Source organism: Mastomys coucha, unplaced genomic scaffold, assembly GCF_008632895.1.
Source record: "Mastomys coucha isolate ucsf_1 unplaced genomic scaffold, UCSF_Mcou_1 pScaffold21, whole genome shotgun sequence".
NCBI classification, from domain to species: Eukaryota; Metazoa; Chordata; class Mammalia; order Rodentia; family Muridae; genus Mastomys; species Mastomys coucha.
Genome location: NW_022196904.1, coordinates 99880814 through 99898538, shown reverse-complemented (window position 1 = coordinate 99898538; position 17725 = coordinate 99880814). Strand labels below are relative to the sequence as shown.

Genomic DNA, 17725 nt, shown 5'->3' with positions numbered 1-17725 from the left:
GGATTAAAGGCGTGCGCCACCACCACCCAGCTTCTTTGTTAGTATTTTAAATGGTGTGTCCAAAACTATGCCAGTCAGCACTGATACAAGCTATAGTTAAGTAGGTGGTTAGCAAAATGAGATAAACTTACAGGATGAAGTCATAGTGGGATATAAAGGTGTTAAATTGGGTGACAATTCTGGTGGTAAAGCTGTTTGCATGGTTAAAGGATTAATTAAACCTTAGGTTTATGATCTAGTTTGGTTTTCTGTTATCAATGGAATTAGATTAATTCCATAATCCATGATGTATATAAATGAGTTTAATAGTAGGATCCCAGTCTGCTACTAAAGGTTTGTTATTTAGCACAATTTAATTTTTTGTTGTTGTTGTTTTTGGTTTTGGTTTTTGGAGACCGGGTTTCTCTATGTAGCCCTGGCTGTCTTGAAACTTACTCTGTAGACCAGGCTGGCCTCGGATCTATATGCTGATAAAATTTGGTTTGAAAGAGTTGCTATCTTGGACTAGATAAGAAAGACTACAGTCAGTATTCCTGAAATGTCATTATAGAATTGTCAAGTTAGAGTGTAAGACTAGGTGTGGTGCATGGCTTGAAGTCTAGCACTTTGGGATTAGAAGGACTGAGTTGTCCTTAGTTACATGATGAATTCAAGGAAAGCCTGGACTGTGTGAGGTCTTTGGTAGTCAGCTGGACTTAGCAATTTAGAGTACTTGTAGTGTTCAGTTTCCAAAAGTCAAGTGACCCTTTCTAGCTACTGTGGGCCCTGCACACACATGGTATACAAGCACAAAACACTTATACATTTTTAGAAGGCTGTGGAAAAGACTCAGTAGATTTAAAGAACAAAAGTTCTGATCCCAGAATTTACTTTTGGTATATATTGTAAACCAAAACTTAATTTTTACTAAACCATAAATTATTTAATTTACAGGTGAATCAGTGGCTAACCTGGCTAGAAACTGCTGAAGAAGAAGAATCAGAGGAAGAAGCTGACTAAAGAACCAGCCAAAGCCTTAAATTGTGCAAAACATACTGTTGCTATGATGTAACTGCATTTGACCTAACCACTGCGAAAATTCATTCCGCTGTAACGTTTTTCACAATATTTAAAGCAGAAGCACGTCAGTAAGGTTTCCTTCTGCATAAGGTTTTTGTAGTGTGATGTCTTAATCATAGTCTACCATCAAATACTTTAGGAGTATCCTTAATGTTTAGATAGAATATTAGCAGCATGCAATAATTACATCCTAAGTTCTCAAGCAGAGGCAGTCTATTGCAAGGACCTTCTTTGCTGCCAGTTACCATAGGCTGTTTTAAGTTAGAAAACTGAATAGCAACACTGAATACTGTAGAGATGCACTTTGCTCAGTAATACTTGAGTTGTTGCAATATTTGATTATCCATTTGGTTGTTACAGAAAAATTCTTAACTGTAATTGATGGTTGTTGCCGTAATAGTATATTGCCTGTATTTCTACCTCTAGTAATGGGCTTTATGTGCTAGATTTTAAAATCCTTGAGCCTGGGCAAGTGCACAAGTCTTTTTAAAAGAAACATGGTTTACTTGCACAAAACTGATCAGTTTGAGAGATCATTAATGCCCTTGAAGTGGTTTTTGTGGGTGTGAAACAAATGGTGAGAATTTGAATTGGTCCCTCTTATTATAGTATTGAAATTAAGTCTACTTAATTTATCAAGTCATGTTCATGCCCTGATTTTATATACTTGTATCTATCAATAAACATTGTGATACTTGATGTAGTTGTACATGACTTCAAATAGTATCTGCAAAGTTATGGAGAATTCATTTTATTTTGAGGTATGGATTTATCTCAGTTTAAGAACTTGGGAAATTTTTAATTTCAAAGTCTTAATCAGTAGTGATTGAACCTGTAAAGTAACATCCCTTAATTCAATCATTAAGTTTTACACCTCAGGACTGTTGCCTATCAATCTCATTCTAATTTGAACTATCAACTCAGTCTGACCTTTACTATTACAGACCTTGTGTCAACTCTTTGACTCCGCTTTCTAAGCACCTAGGGAATAAGCTTGTCTCATCCACCAACCTCTTTGCTGCAGTACCAGGTACCTGCTAACTAAAAAACAAAACTGCATGGTTTAGAACCCAGCAAACTTAAAGTCATCCTAAAATTGACTCCCTCTCGCTGCTTTTCATTTTTCTTGCCCTTGCATATTCAAGTTGTTTTACTTGGAATAGTCAGTGGTCCCCTCACCCTTTAACCTTCAGATGTGGTATAAATGTCAAAGAACTAGCCTTTCTCTGCTGGGACAGTGAAATGTTTGTATCAAAGTCTACTGTAGAAAGAAAAAATGTGTTTTGGCATGGAATCAAGAGAACAGTAGACCACAGAAATGGGTGGTCAAGTCCTGTGTGTCCCCTGTCAAATACCTGTTCTCAGGTGTCCCCAGCTCCTACTGGTGACCAGCCTACTATAGGCAGAATAGCAGAGTAAGAACAGATAAACTCTTGCCTCCCAGTAGAACCATGATCTGCTTTGGCAGCTCTTGTTATCAAGATTTGCAGTAGAGTAGAACTGGGAAGAGTTGAAGTGGACAGCTGAGGAGGCCCATCCCACATCTCAGCCTGACCTGTTGTCTACTACCCATTTACCCCTTAAATGGGTATAGTGGAGATGTGTCATGGCTGAGTGGGATGATGAATTTTTTTTTTGTGAGCTTCAATCTTAAGAGAATTGCAGTAATTAGAAATTAAGAGAATTTCAAAATTAGGTTTAGGATCTAAAATGTTCTGAATAAAAGATTGTCTTTGAGTCTAAAGCTTGGTTGACTGCATGATAACTGAGTTAGGGCTAACAGAACTAACTGAAATGATCTGTGTATAATCCCACTCACTAGAAAAATTAGTAATGAATAAATGCTTGGATAGTGACCTGGGTTTTTCTTCATTTGTTACACCACTTGATCCTAGCATTGCACAATGCCTCCAACCCATTATTTGGCCTTCACAGTGCAGTGGCACTATCTTCTGTATTAATTTCTATATAGTTTTATGTGTGCACATTGAAAAATGAGTACCTTGAAAGCAGTCTCTGTTCACACAAAATGAGTATCCTCCAAATCCTTGAGGTGGTTGTTGTAGATCAGCTGTAGTTTTCAATGTTAAGGTAAACCATTTACAAAGCTCTTCTCCACCTTGTCTCGGTGTTAGACAGCCTGACAAGAAGGAAGACAGTGGAACAGAATAGCAGAGGCTGGACATGAGCTTTCACCCCCACATCGCTTGGAACTGGGTCAGAAAAACAGGCCATCCACTCTCCATGAGTGTTCTTAGAACCTTCTGCCAGACTCCAAGAGGAGACCATTGGTAGACAAGATAGAAGGATCTTTGTTCTGCATCCAAAAAGACCTGGTGGACACACTTGGAGTGATAAGTGTGAGGATTTCCCCCCACCAACTGAAGGATTTTATACTGCTCAGAAGTAGTGACACTTTAAAGGTTGCTGAAAACATCTGGAATAACATTCTAGTTAACAGGAACATTTAGGGGTAGCAAAAAATATAAGGGGAAGAAAGCCCATGTGAGTGCTACTTAGAACAGGGTGTAAATCTCAAGGTCAGGATGGTTGATCAGAGAAAGGTGGCCTTGAAGCAGGAGAGTGATGGAATCATTGGTAGAACCAATCCTACTATCAAAGTGAAATGGGCTGTCCTTGGAGATTTAGCATTGATACTATTCACTAAAATGATCTATTGTCTTGTGAAATTTGATTATTCTAGTCGACGTAACCAACACTGAGCAAATATTTGTTAGATCACAATAGATATATGATTCATCCATCTAATCTTTCCAGGTACTATGCTTTCTTTTAATTTACTGATGAGGAGACTGAGATTCTTGGATAAGTTATATACCTTGTCCAAGACATTTATATACCTGGGGCTCTTAAAGTGGCCAATTCAATGAAATCTTGCATTGTGATTCAAGTTACTGCTCACTTATTCTATATTCAATCTGAGAACACTTCCCCACCCCCAGCTCAAGGATGCCACCACATTCAAGTGTGTCTTCAGTTAAAACTCTGGAAATACCCACATACTTATGTGGTGATTTGCAAATTTAATCAAGTTGGCAAGGAACCACAGCCAGAGAATCTTTGTGCCTGTGGGATGAGCCCTTCTTTCTAAGATTCTGTGTGTAAGGTGTATGTGGAGGGGAGGTGGGAGTAGGGTATCAGGACTCTTTCAGTCCATTCTCTTCCATGCTATTTATGAGGAAGGAGCTCTCTTGTTCTATAGCACAGCAATAGGAGTTTCTGTCTGATTCTCCTGCCTCCACTTCCTGTCTCATTGTAGGAGTGCTAGAATTATAGACATGTGCCACAGCTGGCTTTTAAGGCTGGTTCTTGGGATTCAGTTCAGATCATCTGGCTTGAGCAGAGAGTGCCATGCTACCAGCCCCCCTTTCTTTTTTCCCTTTTTCTGTACCTGGTCCTATCACGTGTGACTTTATTGACTGACAAAAAATTTCATCCAAATCTAGTTTATTGGGATTTCTTCTTAAAGATTTACTTTATGATATATATGAGTATACTGTCACTGTACTCAGACATACCAGAAGAGGCATCAGGTCCCATTGTTAAGGTTGCTGGGAATTGAACTCAGGACCTCTGTAAGAAGATTCAGTGCTCTTAACTACTGACCTTTTTTTTTTTTTTTTTTTTTTAAAGATTTACTTATTTTATGTACATGAGTACACTGTAGCTGTACTGATGATTGTGAGCCATCATGTGGTTGCTGGGAATTTGAATTCAGGACCTCTGCTCGCTCCTGTCGGCCTTGCTCACTCTGACCTAAAGATTTATTTATTATTATATCTAAGTGCACTGTAGCTGTTTTTCAGACACACCAGAAGAGGGCATCAGATCTCATTACAGATGGTTGTGAGGCACCACATAGTTGCTGGGATTTGAACTCGGGACCTTCGGAAGAGCAGTACTCTTAACTGCTGAGCAAACTCTCCAGCCCCTAGGAATTTTCAATAGATTGTCTGCCTTGTTTTTCTTTTCTTTCTTTTTTTTTTAAAGATTGATTTATTATTACAAATTAGTACACTGTAGCTCACTGTAGCTGTCTTCAGACACACCAGAAGACAGCGTTAGATCTCATTACAGGTGGCTGTGAGCCACCATGTAGTTGCTGGGATTTGAACTCAGGACCTTCAGAAGAGCAGTCAGCCCTCTTACCTGCTGAGCCATCTCCAGGATTTCTTAACAGAAGCAATCATGAGGAGGTTTCCAGCACTTATCTCTCTCTGCTTCCTGATTGTGAGTACAATGTGACCAGTGACCTTACACTGCTGCCAACATGCCTTCCCTACCATCATGGGCTATATGCTCTTGAACTGTATCCCAAATAAACCCTTCCCTCCATAAATAGCTTGTTAGCAAATCCAGCTATGTTTGGCTGGATTGTATCCCCAACTCAAAAGGCCTGAATGTGGCCTCACTTGGGAAAAGTCTTTGCCAATGTGGCCAAATCAGATGAAGTCCTGAGGATGGCCTGTGGTCCTGTGTAATGTCCTTACAAAAAGAGAAGAAGCCGGGCGGTGGGGGCACACGCCTTTAATCCTAGCGCTTGGAAGGCAGAGGCAGGTGGATTTCTGAATTTGAGGCCAGCCTGGTCTACAGAGTGAGTTCCAGGGCTATACAGAGAAACCCTGTCTCAAAAAACATATATATATATGTGTATATATATAATATATATACACACATATATATTATATATAAGGTTATATATATAACCTTATATATATTATACATATGTATAATATATATAATACATATATAATACATATTCATATTATATGTATTACATATATATATTATATGTGTGCAATATATATATATATATATATATATATATATATATATATATATATAAAATGCAGGGCCTTGGGCTATAAAGATGGCTCAGTGGTTAATAAGCACTGACTGCTCTTCCAGAGGTCTTAAGTTCAATATCCAGCAACCACATGGTGGCTCACAACCATCTGTAATGGGATTGGATGCCCTCTTCTGGTGTGTCTGAATACAGCTACAGTGTACTCATATACATAAAATAAATCTTTAAAAGAAAAAAAAAAAGGCTGAGCAGTGGTGGCACACACCTTTAATCCCAGCACTGGGGAGGCAGAGGCAGGAGAATTTCTGAGTTCAAGGCCAGCCTGGTCTACAGAGTGAATACCAGGACAGCCAAGGCTACACAGAGAAACTTTTGTCTCAAATATTGGAGTTTATTTCCAAATATACTGGGGGAACCCCAGATACAGCCACCTATGCTGACCATTTTGTGGTATTTCGTTTGTCTCCAATACTGGAGAGGAAACTTAGGGCCTCTTCATGCTAAGCAAGACTACAATCCCCTCCTTGGCTTTGCAATTTTTAATCTCTAAATTACTCTTCAGAAAAGAATGAAAATCCAGCTCTTTCCCATTTCTTTCCAGCCAAACAAGGCCCTTCAGTTACTTGTTTTGGACAACAGTGTTCTGTTTGGGAATGACACATTCTTCTGAAATTGTTCCAACCACTGCTGGTCTGTGAGTTCACAAAGGCCCTTGAAAGAGTTGGTTTTTTAAAGAAATTGAAAGACTTAAGCACTGTTCTGGGATCTTGACTGTACAATCAAGAGTCATCAGAAGCCAAAAGAAGCATTTTTAAAGGACTGCTTTTAAAATACCTATCTACTTAATTGTGTGTCTGTGTTTGTGTGTGTGAATTTATGTGTACCCTTTGCTTTCCGTACTTGTGGGGGCCAGAAGAGGGCATCATCCCCTGGACCTGAAGTTACATGTGACTATGAGCTGTTTACATAGTGCTGGAGAATTGAATTCACATTCAATTTACCACTGAGCCACCTCTCCAGCCCAGGACATATTTCTTTTTTGTCGTTGTTGTTGGCTTTGTTTTTTCAAGACAGGGTTTCTCTGTGTAGCCGTACTGTACAGCCGTACTGCTTGTACTAGAACTAGCTTTGTAGACCAGGATGGTTTTGAACTCAGAGATCTACTTGCCTCTGCCTCCTGAGTACTGGGATTAAAGGCATGTACATCAGCACTGCCTGGCTATTTTTATTACTTTTAATTGTGTTTATAAGTATATTTCTGTGTGGGATTGTGCACATGGGTAAAGGTGCCCGTGGAGGCAAGGGATATCAGTCTCCCTGGAGTTGGAATTACAAGAGATTGTGAGCTGCCCAGCATGAGTGCTGGGAATTGAACTTGAGTCCTCTGGAAGAGCAAGCTGAATGAGCTCTTACCCACTGAACCATGGCTCCAGCTCCAAGTACTTTTAAAAGCAGCACATTGAATGAAGATAGTACCCACCGGGTAAAATGGGAAGACCAGTCATCCTAATGTGAGGCCTAGAGCTCAGTATAATGTTTATAGATGTTCAGGGACAAAGATTCCCAAGACCTGGACTTTAAGAAATACAATGGTGATGTTCTCTCAAAAGCCATGAGGGTAAGCCACTGGTCAAAAGTTTTGTGTAGAGTTTGAATGAAATTATTTTATGAAATATGGACAGAAGGTGCCAGTTATTGATATATATTAGTTTAATAAATGCTTTTTTTTTTTTTCAAGACAGGGTTTCTCTGTGTAGTCCTGGCTGTCGTGGAACTCACTCTGTAGACCAGGCTGTCCTTGAACTCAGAAATCTGCCTGCCTCTGCCTCCCAAGTGCTGGGATTAAAGGCGTGCACCACCACTGCCCAGCGTAATATATGCTTTTAAATGTGCATTTTAACATAATGATGAGATATTAGTAGCTGAACTATTTCACATACCTCCCCCAAAGGCTTATAAATTTGAGTTAATAAAAATGTTATGTTAATTACATATTAAAGTGTACATGTGTATGCATATGTATGAGCCCATGTAAGACATGGTGTCCATGTGGAGACCAGAAGACAATTTGAAGGCTCTATCCTTCCACCATTTGAGACCTGGGGGCCGGGGGCAGGCTTGTTGGCAAGCACCTTTACCTGCTAAGCCATCTTTTTGGCCCTCAAAAAACCTTTGAACAGAGAGAGGACCTTTCCAGTATTGCTGCATGCCACATGGCTGCTGTTTTACAGTTCACGTGCCAATATGACTCCAAACAACTGAACAAACTTGCTAAAAGAATTCACAGTGGGAGAGAAAGCATGAAAGTATTACAGAGACCTCAATACAAGAGCCAAAGTCCAGTTCCTATCCAGAGATTCCATCTTTAGATAAATGTGTTTGTGGGGGTTTTGTTTGTTTGTTTGTTTTGGTTTTTGGTTTTTTTGACAGGGTTTCTCTGTGTAGCCCTGACTATCCTGGAACTCACATGGTAAACCAGGCCGACCTCAAACTCAGAAATCCGCCTGCCTCTGCCTCCCAAGTGGCTGGAATTAAAGGCGTTGCCACCACTGCCCAGCTGTTTGTGTTGTTTGAGACTGAGTCTCACAAACCTTTTTTGATCCTTCTGCCTTCTGATGATAATCCTAGGTGGTTGGGATTAGCTGCCATTCCTGGCAAGAAATGTAAAGAACAACAGCAACAACAACAACAACAAAATAAATGAACACTTTTTTGCTAAGTCTTAATGACCAGGGAACCTTGGAAAATAGATATAAAAGATACTATTAAGTCTATTCTTGCCAGGCAGTGGTGGTGCACACCTTTGATCCCAGCACTTGGGGAGGCAGAGGCAGGCGGATTTCTGAGTTCGAGGCCAGACTGGTCTACAGAGTGAGTTCCAGGACAACCAGGGCTATACAGAGAAACCCTGTCTCGAAACCGCACCCCCCCTCAAAAGTCTATTCTTTGTTGGGGTCGGGGCCTGAAAACCTGACTGGGAACAACAGCTGCTTAATGAAAACAAACTTAAGTAAAATATGAGATCAGGTGGGCCCTGTGCCCATATGGAGGTGAGCAGCGCATGGATGATGAGAGTAAGCTAGTCTCACTAGGGCATCTCTGTAGGGGAGCAGTCTCAGGGCGGAGTTAGTCTCAAGGTGGAGTTTCATCAGTTTGAATACACGGATGATAAACTCAGAGTCACCAGAAATACATTGGTGCTGCATTGAGGCACTTGGACATGGTGTCAGTTAACCAAGTGTGAACCCAGATTTGAATTCTCTACTTTGCTCTTCCCGTCATTCCTGTCTGTTTTAATCTGAATCTGTGCCTGCTTAAATTCTGTCTTTTGAATCTGCCTGGTCTAGTATGTGTGTCTGAATGTGTCTGTCCCTAACAAAGGGCTCTGTTCTTTTAAAATTGAAATACACAGAAAGTATCATATGGGGAAGGAATAATCATACTTTATAGAAATCCTTAACAGTTTTAAAAGGAATTAAGTTTCTGACTCCAACTGGTCCACACACACAAGCAAACACTATCAAGCAAAGTCCAAATGCTGCATTCAGCATTTATAGTGGCTATTCATTTTATAAAGCCCATTTGGGAGGCAGAGGCAGGCAGACTTCTGAGTTCGAGGCCAGCCTGGTCTACAGAGTGAGTTCCAGGACAGCTAGAGCTACAACAGAGAAACTGTTTCGAAAAACAAAACAAAACAAAACAAATGTTTTTGTTGTTGTTTTGCCTCAAACTCAGAAATCCGCCTGCCTCTGCCTCCCCAAGTGCTGGGATTAAAGGCGTGCACCACCACCACCTGGCACAAAAATCATTTTATAAAACCACTTTCAATCTATTTTCATCAAATGAGTAACATAACACACATACAAACACACATGCGTCATTCTTAGGTCAGGGGCATAGAAGGTACATATGTTAAGATTGCAGCTCAGCATTAGTTTCTACATAAAAACTACATGGGAAATCCAAGGCAAGTAAGGTTGTTACATCGGTCTCTTAAGACAGGTTAAACAAACAGGCTGAGTACACAGTAGGATGTCAGTCTTATGTGACTTCACATTACATTATCAACTCTGGCTGTGGAGTCCAGCAAAAGTTTCAGTATTTTAGACGTAAGAGATATTTTCAGAATAACTCATCACACAGAATGTGAGTGATGTCATCCAGGACGGGGAGACTGCAACTGGTACTTGTTGACTGCTTCCACTGAAAGCTCATCCTTTTGTCAATACCCATACTCAGTCCAGAGGAAGGCCTGGACATCACCCTGAGCCTGACCCAGGGAAGGCCTGGCCATCCCCGTGGGTCTTGAGTGACAAATGCTCATTCATGACCATTTCCATTAGCGCTGTAAGGATCTATAAGGTCATGCCAAAGAGCCCCCACATACTACAGTTTCTTCAGTATCACGTGACAATGACCAATGTCCAAGTTATAACCCTGCATGAGGCCAAGAGAGTCAGTTTAAGTGTATATCCTGATCACAGAAGTCTGCTGGTGGAGGGTGGGCGAGATGGTAAAGGTGCTTGCCACCAAGATGACCTAAGTCTCAGGTTATGAACTCACAGGGTAGAGACAGAGAGCCAACTCCTGCACGTTGTCCTCTGACCTGTACATGTGCTTCACTTCCAATTCTGTGAGAAAGGAGAACAGTGCAATTAAGAGAGCATGTGTGTCTGTGTATATCTGTGTAGTGTGTGTTTGTGTCTGTGTGCCTGTGTACATGTGTGTGTGGTATATGTGTCTGTGAGTTTGTCTGTGTGTATATCTGTGTGTGTGGTATATGTGCCTGTGTGTGTGTGTGTGTGCGTGTGTGTGTGTGTGTGTGTGTGTGATGGTTCAATGGGGCAGGACATCTACCAACAAGCCTGGTAATGGGAAATCAATTCCTAGGCCCCACATGGTAGATAGAATCACCTTCTACAACTTTTCCTTCACATGTGTACTATGGCATACACACTACCCCTCCTTCCCCACAAATAAATGATATAAAACTTTTTTTTTTTTTTGAGACAGGGTTTCTCTGTATAACCCTGGCTGTCCTGGAACTCACTCTGTAGACCAGGCTGGCCTCAAACTCAGAAATCCACCTGCCTCTGCCTCTCAAGTGCTGGGATTAAAGGCATGCACCATCACTGCCAGGCTTTAAAATACTTTCTAAGAGCATACAGGGACTGAAGACATGGTTCAGTGATTAAGAGTGATTGTTGTTTTTCCAGAGGACCTGAGTTTGATCCCCAGCACTCACCTGTGTTGGGTGGCTTGCAACAGCTTGTAACTCCAGCTCCAGGGTATCTGATGTCTCTGGCCCCTACAGGTGTTTGCACTCATGTGTACCACATACCTCACAGAGATACAGGCACATATACAGGATTAGAATAAAATGTATCTTAAAAGCAATAAAGACATCTCCTGAGCAGGGCAGTTGGAGCTGCTTTGAATTTTGTATCATATATTCAGTCCTTATTTGTTCAGGAAGGCTGGTTTTGTTTTGTTTTGTTTTGTTTTGAGATAGAGTCTTACAATGTACCCCAGGCTCATCTAGATCTCACTATATATAGCCCAGGCTAGCCTTAAACTGACAGAGATTCTTCTGCCTCAACTCAGGAGTGTACCCTGCGCCACTACAACTGGGTCTTCTAATTGAGCCCCATTTTCCACTTACAGAACTCCCATGAGGGCAGCTCCACTCCTGGTACAATCCAGTCAAGCACTTGTTAAACACCAAAAGTTTTGTGAATAACACAAGATAGAATCCACCATTTTCACAACTTGTCTGCTGATCTTTTTTTTGTTTTTTGTTTTTCATGACAAGGTGTGTGTGTGTGTGTGTGTGTGTGTGTGTGTGTGTGTGTATAGCCATGACTGTCCTGGAACTAGCTCAGTAGAAGACCTCAGGCTGGCTTTGAACTCACAGAGCTCCCACCTGTCTCTGCCTCCCAAGTGCTGGGATCAAAGGCATTCATCACCATCACCCAGTAGTCTGTGAACTTCTTAAAGCAGGTTTTGTGTGCCATGAAAAAGCCTCATTGGTTTAAAGATCTGTTTGAAAGACAAGTTGGATGAGAAAGTGAGATCAATTCAGCAATTAAAGGTCTGAAAATCTGGTTTCTGGAAGCCTCGAGCCTACCCAGTGTTCAGTCATTAGTTAATTGTGGCTTTCATGACCAAATACAGATTAGTCCCTGGAGAGACAGCACTAGTGAGGTTGGATCAGCTTCAGTACACACAAGCACACAAAATAGATACATAATTCAGATTGAAGATTTTTTTGGTTACCTCCAAGTTGAAGTCTTTCCCAAGAATTATTATTTAAAAATGGAAAATACTAGACAGAAACACTTCTACAAAGCAGAAGAAAAGAAACAGGAGCCAAATAATATATTTATAGGCAAAACTGTAGTGTATTTATATCTATGAAAATTTAGAAATTAAATAGTAAATACCATTTTCAATTATTTCAAAACATCTCAAGCACTTCAACTGCATTAGATTACAAATATTTTTCTTAACAAACACTGGCATTCCCTGGAGAGTGATCAATAACATCTACGCACTCTTCCTCAGGTCCTAAGGACAAAGTTCATCTTGGGAAAGTAACCAGTTCTTTGGGCTTACAGAGCATGCAAGGAGGTGCTAAGGGCAGGAACATGGGGTCCCCAAAGCAGTCTTCCCCAAAAGTCTTTATTCAGCTTGGACTGGTGGTTTCCTCATAGGTGGTGCCCCATTCAGCTGGCCTTCCACAGCTTATTTATTCCAGCAGCTCCTGAGCCCTTGAGTCCATGTGCAGTTAGGGCAGAACTGCCTCCAGATGGCTGAAAGGAGCAGTGGGAATCTCCGATGAGGGTCTGATGACTCTCTCCACTGCCTCTCTCTATGAAGCATGTTAACAGTTTATAGGCCCAATAGTGACAGACTAGTGCAAGCAGGCACAACTCATTTGAGGAAGATGGCAGCTATTTTGCTCAGAGGACTGAAGAGGACAATGAATGGGCAGAAGGAAGAAGTTTCTAAAGAGTAATCTATAAAGGGGTGTCTGAACTCACTCCATTGGCCAGACAAGCAGGGCACAAGGAATAAGAGTATGCATTCATGTGATTTTTCTGGGAATTTACAGAATTAATCTGCTTAGAATCATCCCAAGTGTCCTCAGTGCATTCCTTTGCTGTTATAAGCTGGGCAGTGGTGGCGCACACCTTTAATCCCAGCACTTAGGAGGCAGAGGCAGTCAGATTTCTGAGTTTGAGGCCAGCCTGGTCTACAGAGAGAGTTCCAGGATAGCCAGGGCTACACAGAGAAACCCTTGAAAAGCAAAAACAACAACAACAACAACAAAAAAAAAAAAACCAAAAACCTTTGCTGTTATGAAAGAGCTGTCTGCTTACTCCATTTGACATTAGTAACTTGAGGAGGTAGTTAAGGTTTTGTGTTTAGAATAAAATGTTTTTTTTTTCTTGTATAAATGGCAACAAAATGTATTTTCCAGCCCAGTGGTTCTAGTTTTATGGCTGTGCCTGGTCTAATTCTGACTGACCAACAAAGACAAAGAAAATCGTTTCCTCAAATGAGGATTTCTCAGATCCCACAGTTAAGAAATGGTTTGTGGGCTGGAGAGATGGCTCAGTGGTTAAGAGCCCCAACTGCTCTTCCAAAGGTCCTGAGTTCAAATCCCAGCAACCACATGGTGGCTCACAACCATCCGTAACAAGATCTGACTCCCTCTTCTGGAGTGTCCAAAGACAGCTACAGTATATTTACATATAATAAATAAATAAATAAATAAATAAAAAAAAAAAAAAAGAAATGGTTTGTTTCAGATGGGCCAAGAAGCCAGCTGGACATGCCCGAGGTCACACAGCTTTTGAGCACTGGGGACCAAGACTGAACTCCAGGGTCTCGTGTAACCCAGGCAAACTCTGGCCTTCATTCATGTCAGGTACCAAACCAACTGAGTTATATTCTCAACCCCCAGGTCTGGGCTCCTCTCTAACTGGATCTTCTCCACAGCCTTCTGTGACACTAGCCCTACTAAGGAAGTGGAGCTGATGCTCCTGTGAAGCACAATCCCAGCCCCAGGGTAATGGAGACCGGCTTCTGTGAGTCCTGGAGGGCAGCAGGAGCCAAGCAGGACCAGTTAAGTCAGTCACACGTCCTTTGTCAGAGGGCTTTCCCACTCTGGATCACTCCTGTAGTGATTGTCCAGGCACTGAAGGAAGCTGTGCCTGAGGAATCTCACAGCATCTTCAGAGGCAGGCAGTGTGGCCAGCATTATGAGAACATTGCTGTTCTGGTAGTCTGGGGACACAGAAACAGGATGATTCAACAAAAAGCAGATGGGGTGTTACTCACAGGCACCTCTGAGGCCAAATCACCACAGAAGCACGAACACTATGCTAGACACATAGGAACACAATGTCAGAATTTATTGAGTGACAATAAGTTTACAAGGTTTAGTGTTTTAAGTGAAAGCAATATAATCTGATAGCCTGGCTGAGGCAAATGCAGGTTCTTTTACTTCAATCTACCTACTATTAATGCTCATATCACATACAGCACAGGAAATTATATACATATCTGTATATTGTCTTCATTTCTTTTCCATTGCTATAAGAAGACTTTTATGACTTATGCAATTTATAGAAGAAAGCATTTAATTTGGGGGCTCACAGTTCCATAACCATCCATGTGTCCCTGGATGTCCCTGACACATGACAAGTCCATGATCATCATGGTGAGAAGTGTGGCAGTAGGCTGGCAAACATGGTACTGGGGCAGTAACTGAGCACTTCTCTCTGATCCACAAGCACAAGGGGGGGAGATGGAGGGAGGGAGGGAGAGAGAGGGGACACACGTACATACACATACACACACACAGGGGGGAGTGGGAGAGAGAGAGAGAGAGAGGAGACACACAGACACACACAGACACAGAACTGAGAATGGTGTGTGTTTTTGAAACTCAAAACCCACCCACAGTAACATACCTCCCTCGACCATGTCACACCTCCTAATCCTTCCCAGTTTCAGCAACTGTGGAACAAGCATTCAAATGTACGAGCCTATGGGGGCCATTCTTATTCAAGCCACCCATTCTATATAAGGGTTATAGAATGAATATGTATTAATGAGACTGCAGCAGAGTTTGAGAGGCATTAAAAAAGGACTGGGAGCCTGTGGGGACAATGAACCAGAGAGTGCCTGGAGGCAGCTGCTGGAATCAGGTCTGCGAGCAAAGTTGCTGAGTACAGCTGCTAGGTGAAAGAGTAAACCTGTCTGAAGCAGGATATGGGTCAGGAGCAGGAAACAGGTGACCAAGTCCAGGTCCAGAGGGGTAAACGGGGACAGGCGGCAGCCAAATAGGCCTTGTCAACAGCTGGAGACTGAGGCTAGCTGAAGCTCCAGGGACACAGAAAGTTCTGAGTCCTTGACCCACACATCAGGTATCAGACAATAGGGTGGATGTGAGACCATGCTCTGTCACTTATGGGGACCAGGTAAGACAGTTACACTCTTTCCTTGGTTGGTGTATCCAATACAGTCTTGCACCTGGTTCTCCTGAGTTTTTTTGAGACAGGGTTTTGCCATGTATCTCTGCTGGCCAGGGATTTACCTCCTGATGTGATTTTAATACTTACATATGCCCCTACAGTCTTAATTCACCCCAACTCACTTACAGGGTGGCACCCTTTCTATTCTCAGGAGTAAGTCATTTATCAGTCTATGTTGGCTGGGTGGTGCCTGTCAGAGGGTACTTATAGGTCTATGGAAACTGCTGTCATCTCTCCCTCAAAATGGAGTAAAAAAAAAAAAAAATGTTTATAGCTGGGCGGTGTCGGTGCACGCCTTTAATCCCAGCGCTTGGGAGGCAGAGGCAGGCAGATTTTTGAGTTCGAGGCCAGCCTGGTCTACAGAGAAAGTTCCAGGACAGCCAGGGCTACACAGAGAAACCCTGCCTCAAAAAACCAAACCAACCAACCAAACAACCAAAAACAAAAACAAAATTGTTTATAAAGAACTGGAGAAATGGCTCAGCATTTGTGTTTGTTGTTTTTCCAGAAGACTGTAACTCAGTTTCCTGTACTCACACCAGGTAGCTCACAGCCTCTAACTCCAGTTCAGGTGATCCATGTCCTCTTCTAGCCTTCAAAGGCATCTGTATGCATGTACACACAGGCACACATACATTTTTTTAAAAAGTTGTTTACACAGTGGAGTCTCCTAGAGCAAGGAACATCCTGGAATAGCAGTTTTATTCTAAATGGAATAACCAAGAGTACATAACTTGACCTTAACAGAAGCCACACTCTACATGTTATCTCTGGCTTTCCCGGAGCCTGCTAATGGGCTATTTATCACCTATAGTAAACTGAATGGAATCTTGTCACTTGGGAACAGATCTGAGCAGTACTAAGTGTTCTGAAAAGTGCAGATAGAAATGACCAGAATCCCGCTTTCTCATATACAATTCATAGAACTAGCTGTGTGACCTGTACCCATTCAGCAACCCCAAATCTCAGGCTTCTGTTTCCCAGGAGTTCCTGGCCCCTTAGTCACTGGACATGCCTCTGACGCACCTCAGAAGCCCTCCGTGAAGCAGGGCTACCCAGCGCCTCGGCGGTCTCCTGTCTTTCAGGGAATCTTGCCTGCTCTGCTTTCTCCTTGGTGCCTCTAGTCTGCAGACACTACATTCCACTTCATTCCACAGAGACAAACTTGTATTCACAGAGTGTTTTGGAAGGAGGCAATTTACCTCTGCATCCTCAGTTTACTGTCTTAAGGTACATTTAATAATACTTGATTACTAAAGACTTTTTTTTTGTTGTTGGTAATTTTTTTTTTTTTTTTTTGAGACAGGGTTTCTCTGTGTAGCCCTGGCTGTCCTGGTACTCTGTAGACCAGGCTGGCCTCCAACTCAGAAATCCGCCTGCCTCTGCCTCCCAAGTGCTGGGATTAAAGGTGTGAGCCACCACCGCCTGGCCTAAAGACTTCTTATAATGCTTACAAGAATAATTACTTATTAAAAATAAAAATACAGTTAGGTGTGGCACATGCCTTTAATCTCAGGATTTGAAAGGCAGATCTTTAGCTGGGCGGTGGTGGCGCATGCCTTTAATCCCAGCACTTGGGAGGTGGAGGCAGAGGCAGGTAGATTTCTGAGTTCTGAGGCCAGCCTGGTCTACAGAGTGAGTTCCAGGACAGCCAAGGCTATACAGAGAAACCCTGTCTCGAGAAAAAACAAAAACAAACAAACAAACAAACAAAAAAAGGCAGATCTTTGTGAGTTCAAGGCCAGCCTAATCTTCATACTGAGTTCCAGGACAGCCAGGACTATGTAGAGACCTTGTCTCAAAAAAAAAAACAAAACAAAACAAAAACAAATGGAGAGATGGTTCAGTGGTTAAGAGCACTGACTGCTCTTCCAGAAGTCCCGAGTTCAATTCCCAGCAACCACATGGTGGCTCACAACCATCTGTAATAGAATCTAATGCCCTCTTCTGGTGTGTCTGAAGATAGCTACAGTGTACTTGTCTATACATAAAATAAATAAATCTTTAAAAAAAAAAAAATCACCGGGCAGTGGTGGCACATGCCTTTAATTCCAGCACTTGGGAGGCAGAGGCAGGAGGATTTCTGAGTTCAAGGCTAGCCTAGTCTACTGAGTTCCAGGACAGCCAGGGCTATATAGAGAAACCCTGTCTCAGAAAAAAAAAAAAAAATTCCATAGCCTTCTGTGTATTTAAAAAATAATAATAATAAAAAGCCTCTAGAAATCTGCCAAGAATTACAAAGCCCTTGAGAAAACTGCCTTTGGCTTGGATAGTTTCCCAAATTTTTGCTTAA

The 17725-nt window shown here is 41.9% G+C and overlaps 1 protein-coding gene across 3 annotated transcripts in view; it reads left to right on the top strand.

Moving 5' to 3' along the window:
• The window catches only part of Eif4g2 (eukaryotic translation initiation factor 4 gamma 2), a 12315-nt gene extending 9408 nt beyond the window's left edge, over nt 1-2907 (top strand). For 2 of the 3 annotated variants that reach the window (XM_031387882.1, XM_031387881.1), the window contains one exon: nt 934-1785. In XM_031387882.1, the coding sequence (XP_031243742.1) occupies nt 934-999 (66 nt within the window). In that variant the 3' untranslated portion in view covers nt 1000-1785. Of the gene's footprint in view, nt 1-933 lie in introns of all 3 variants that reach the window. The other variant, XM_031387883.1, reaches the window with a different exon arrangement.
• The last annotated feature ends 14818 nt before the right edge of the window (nt 2908-17725 follow it).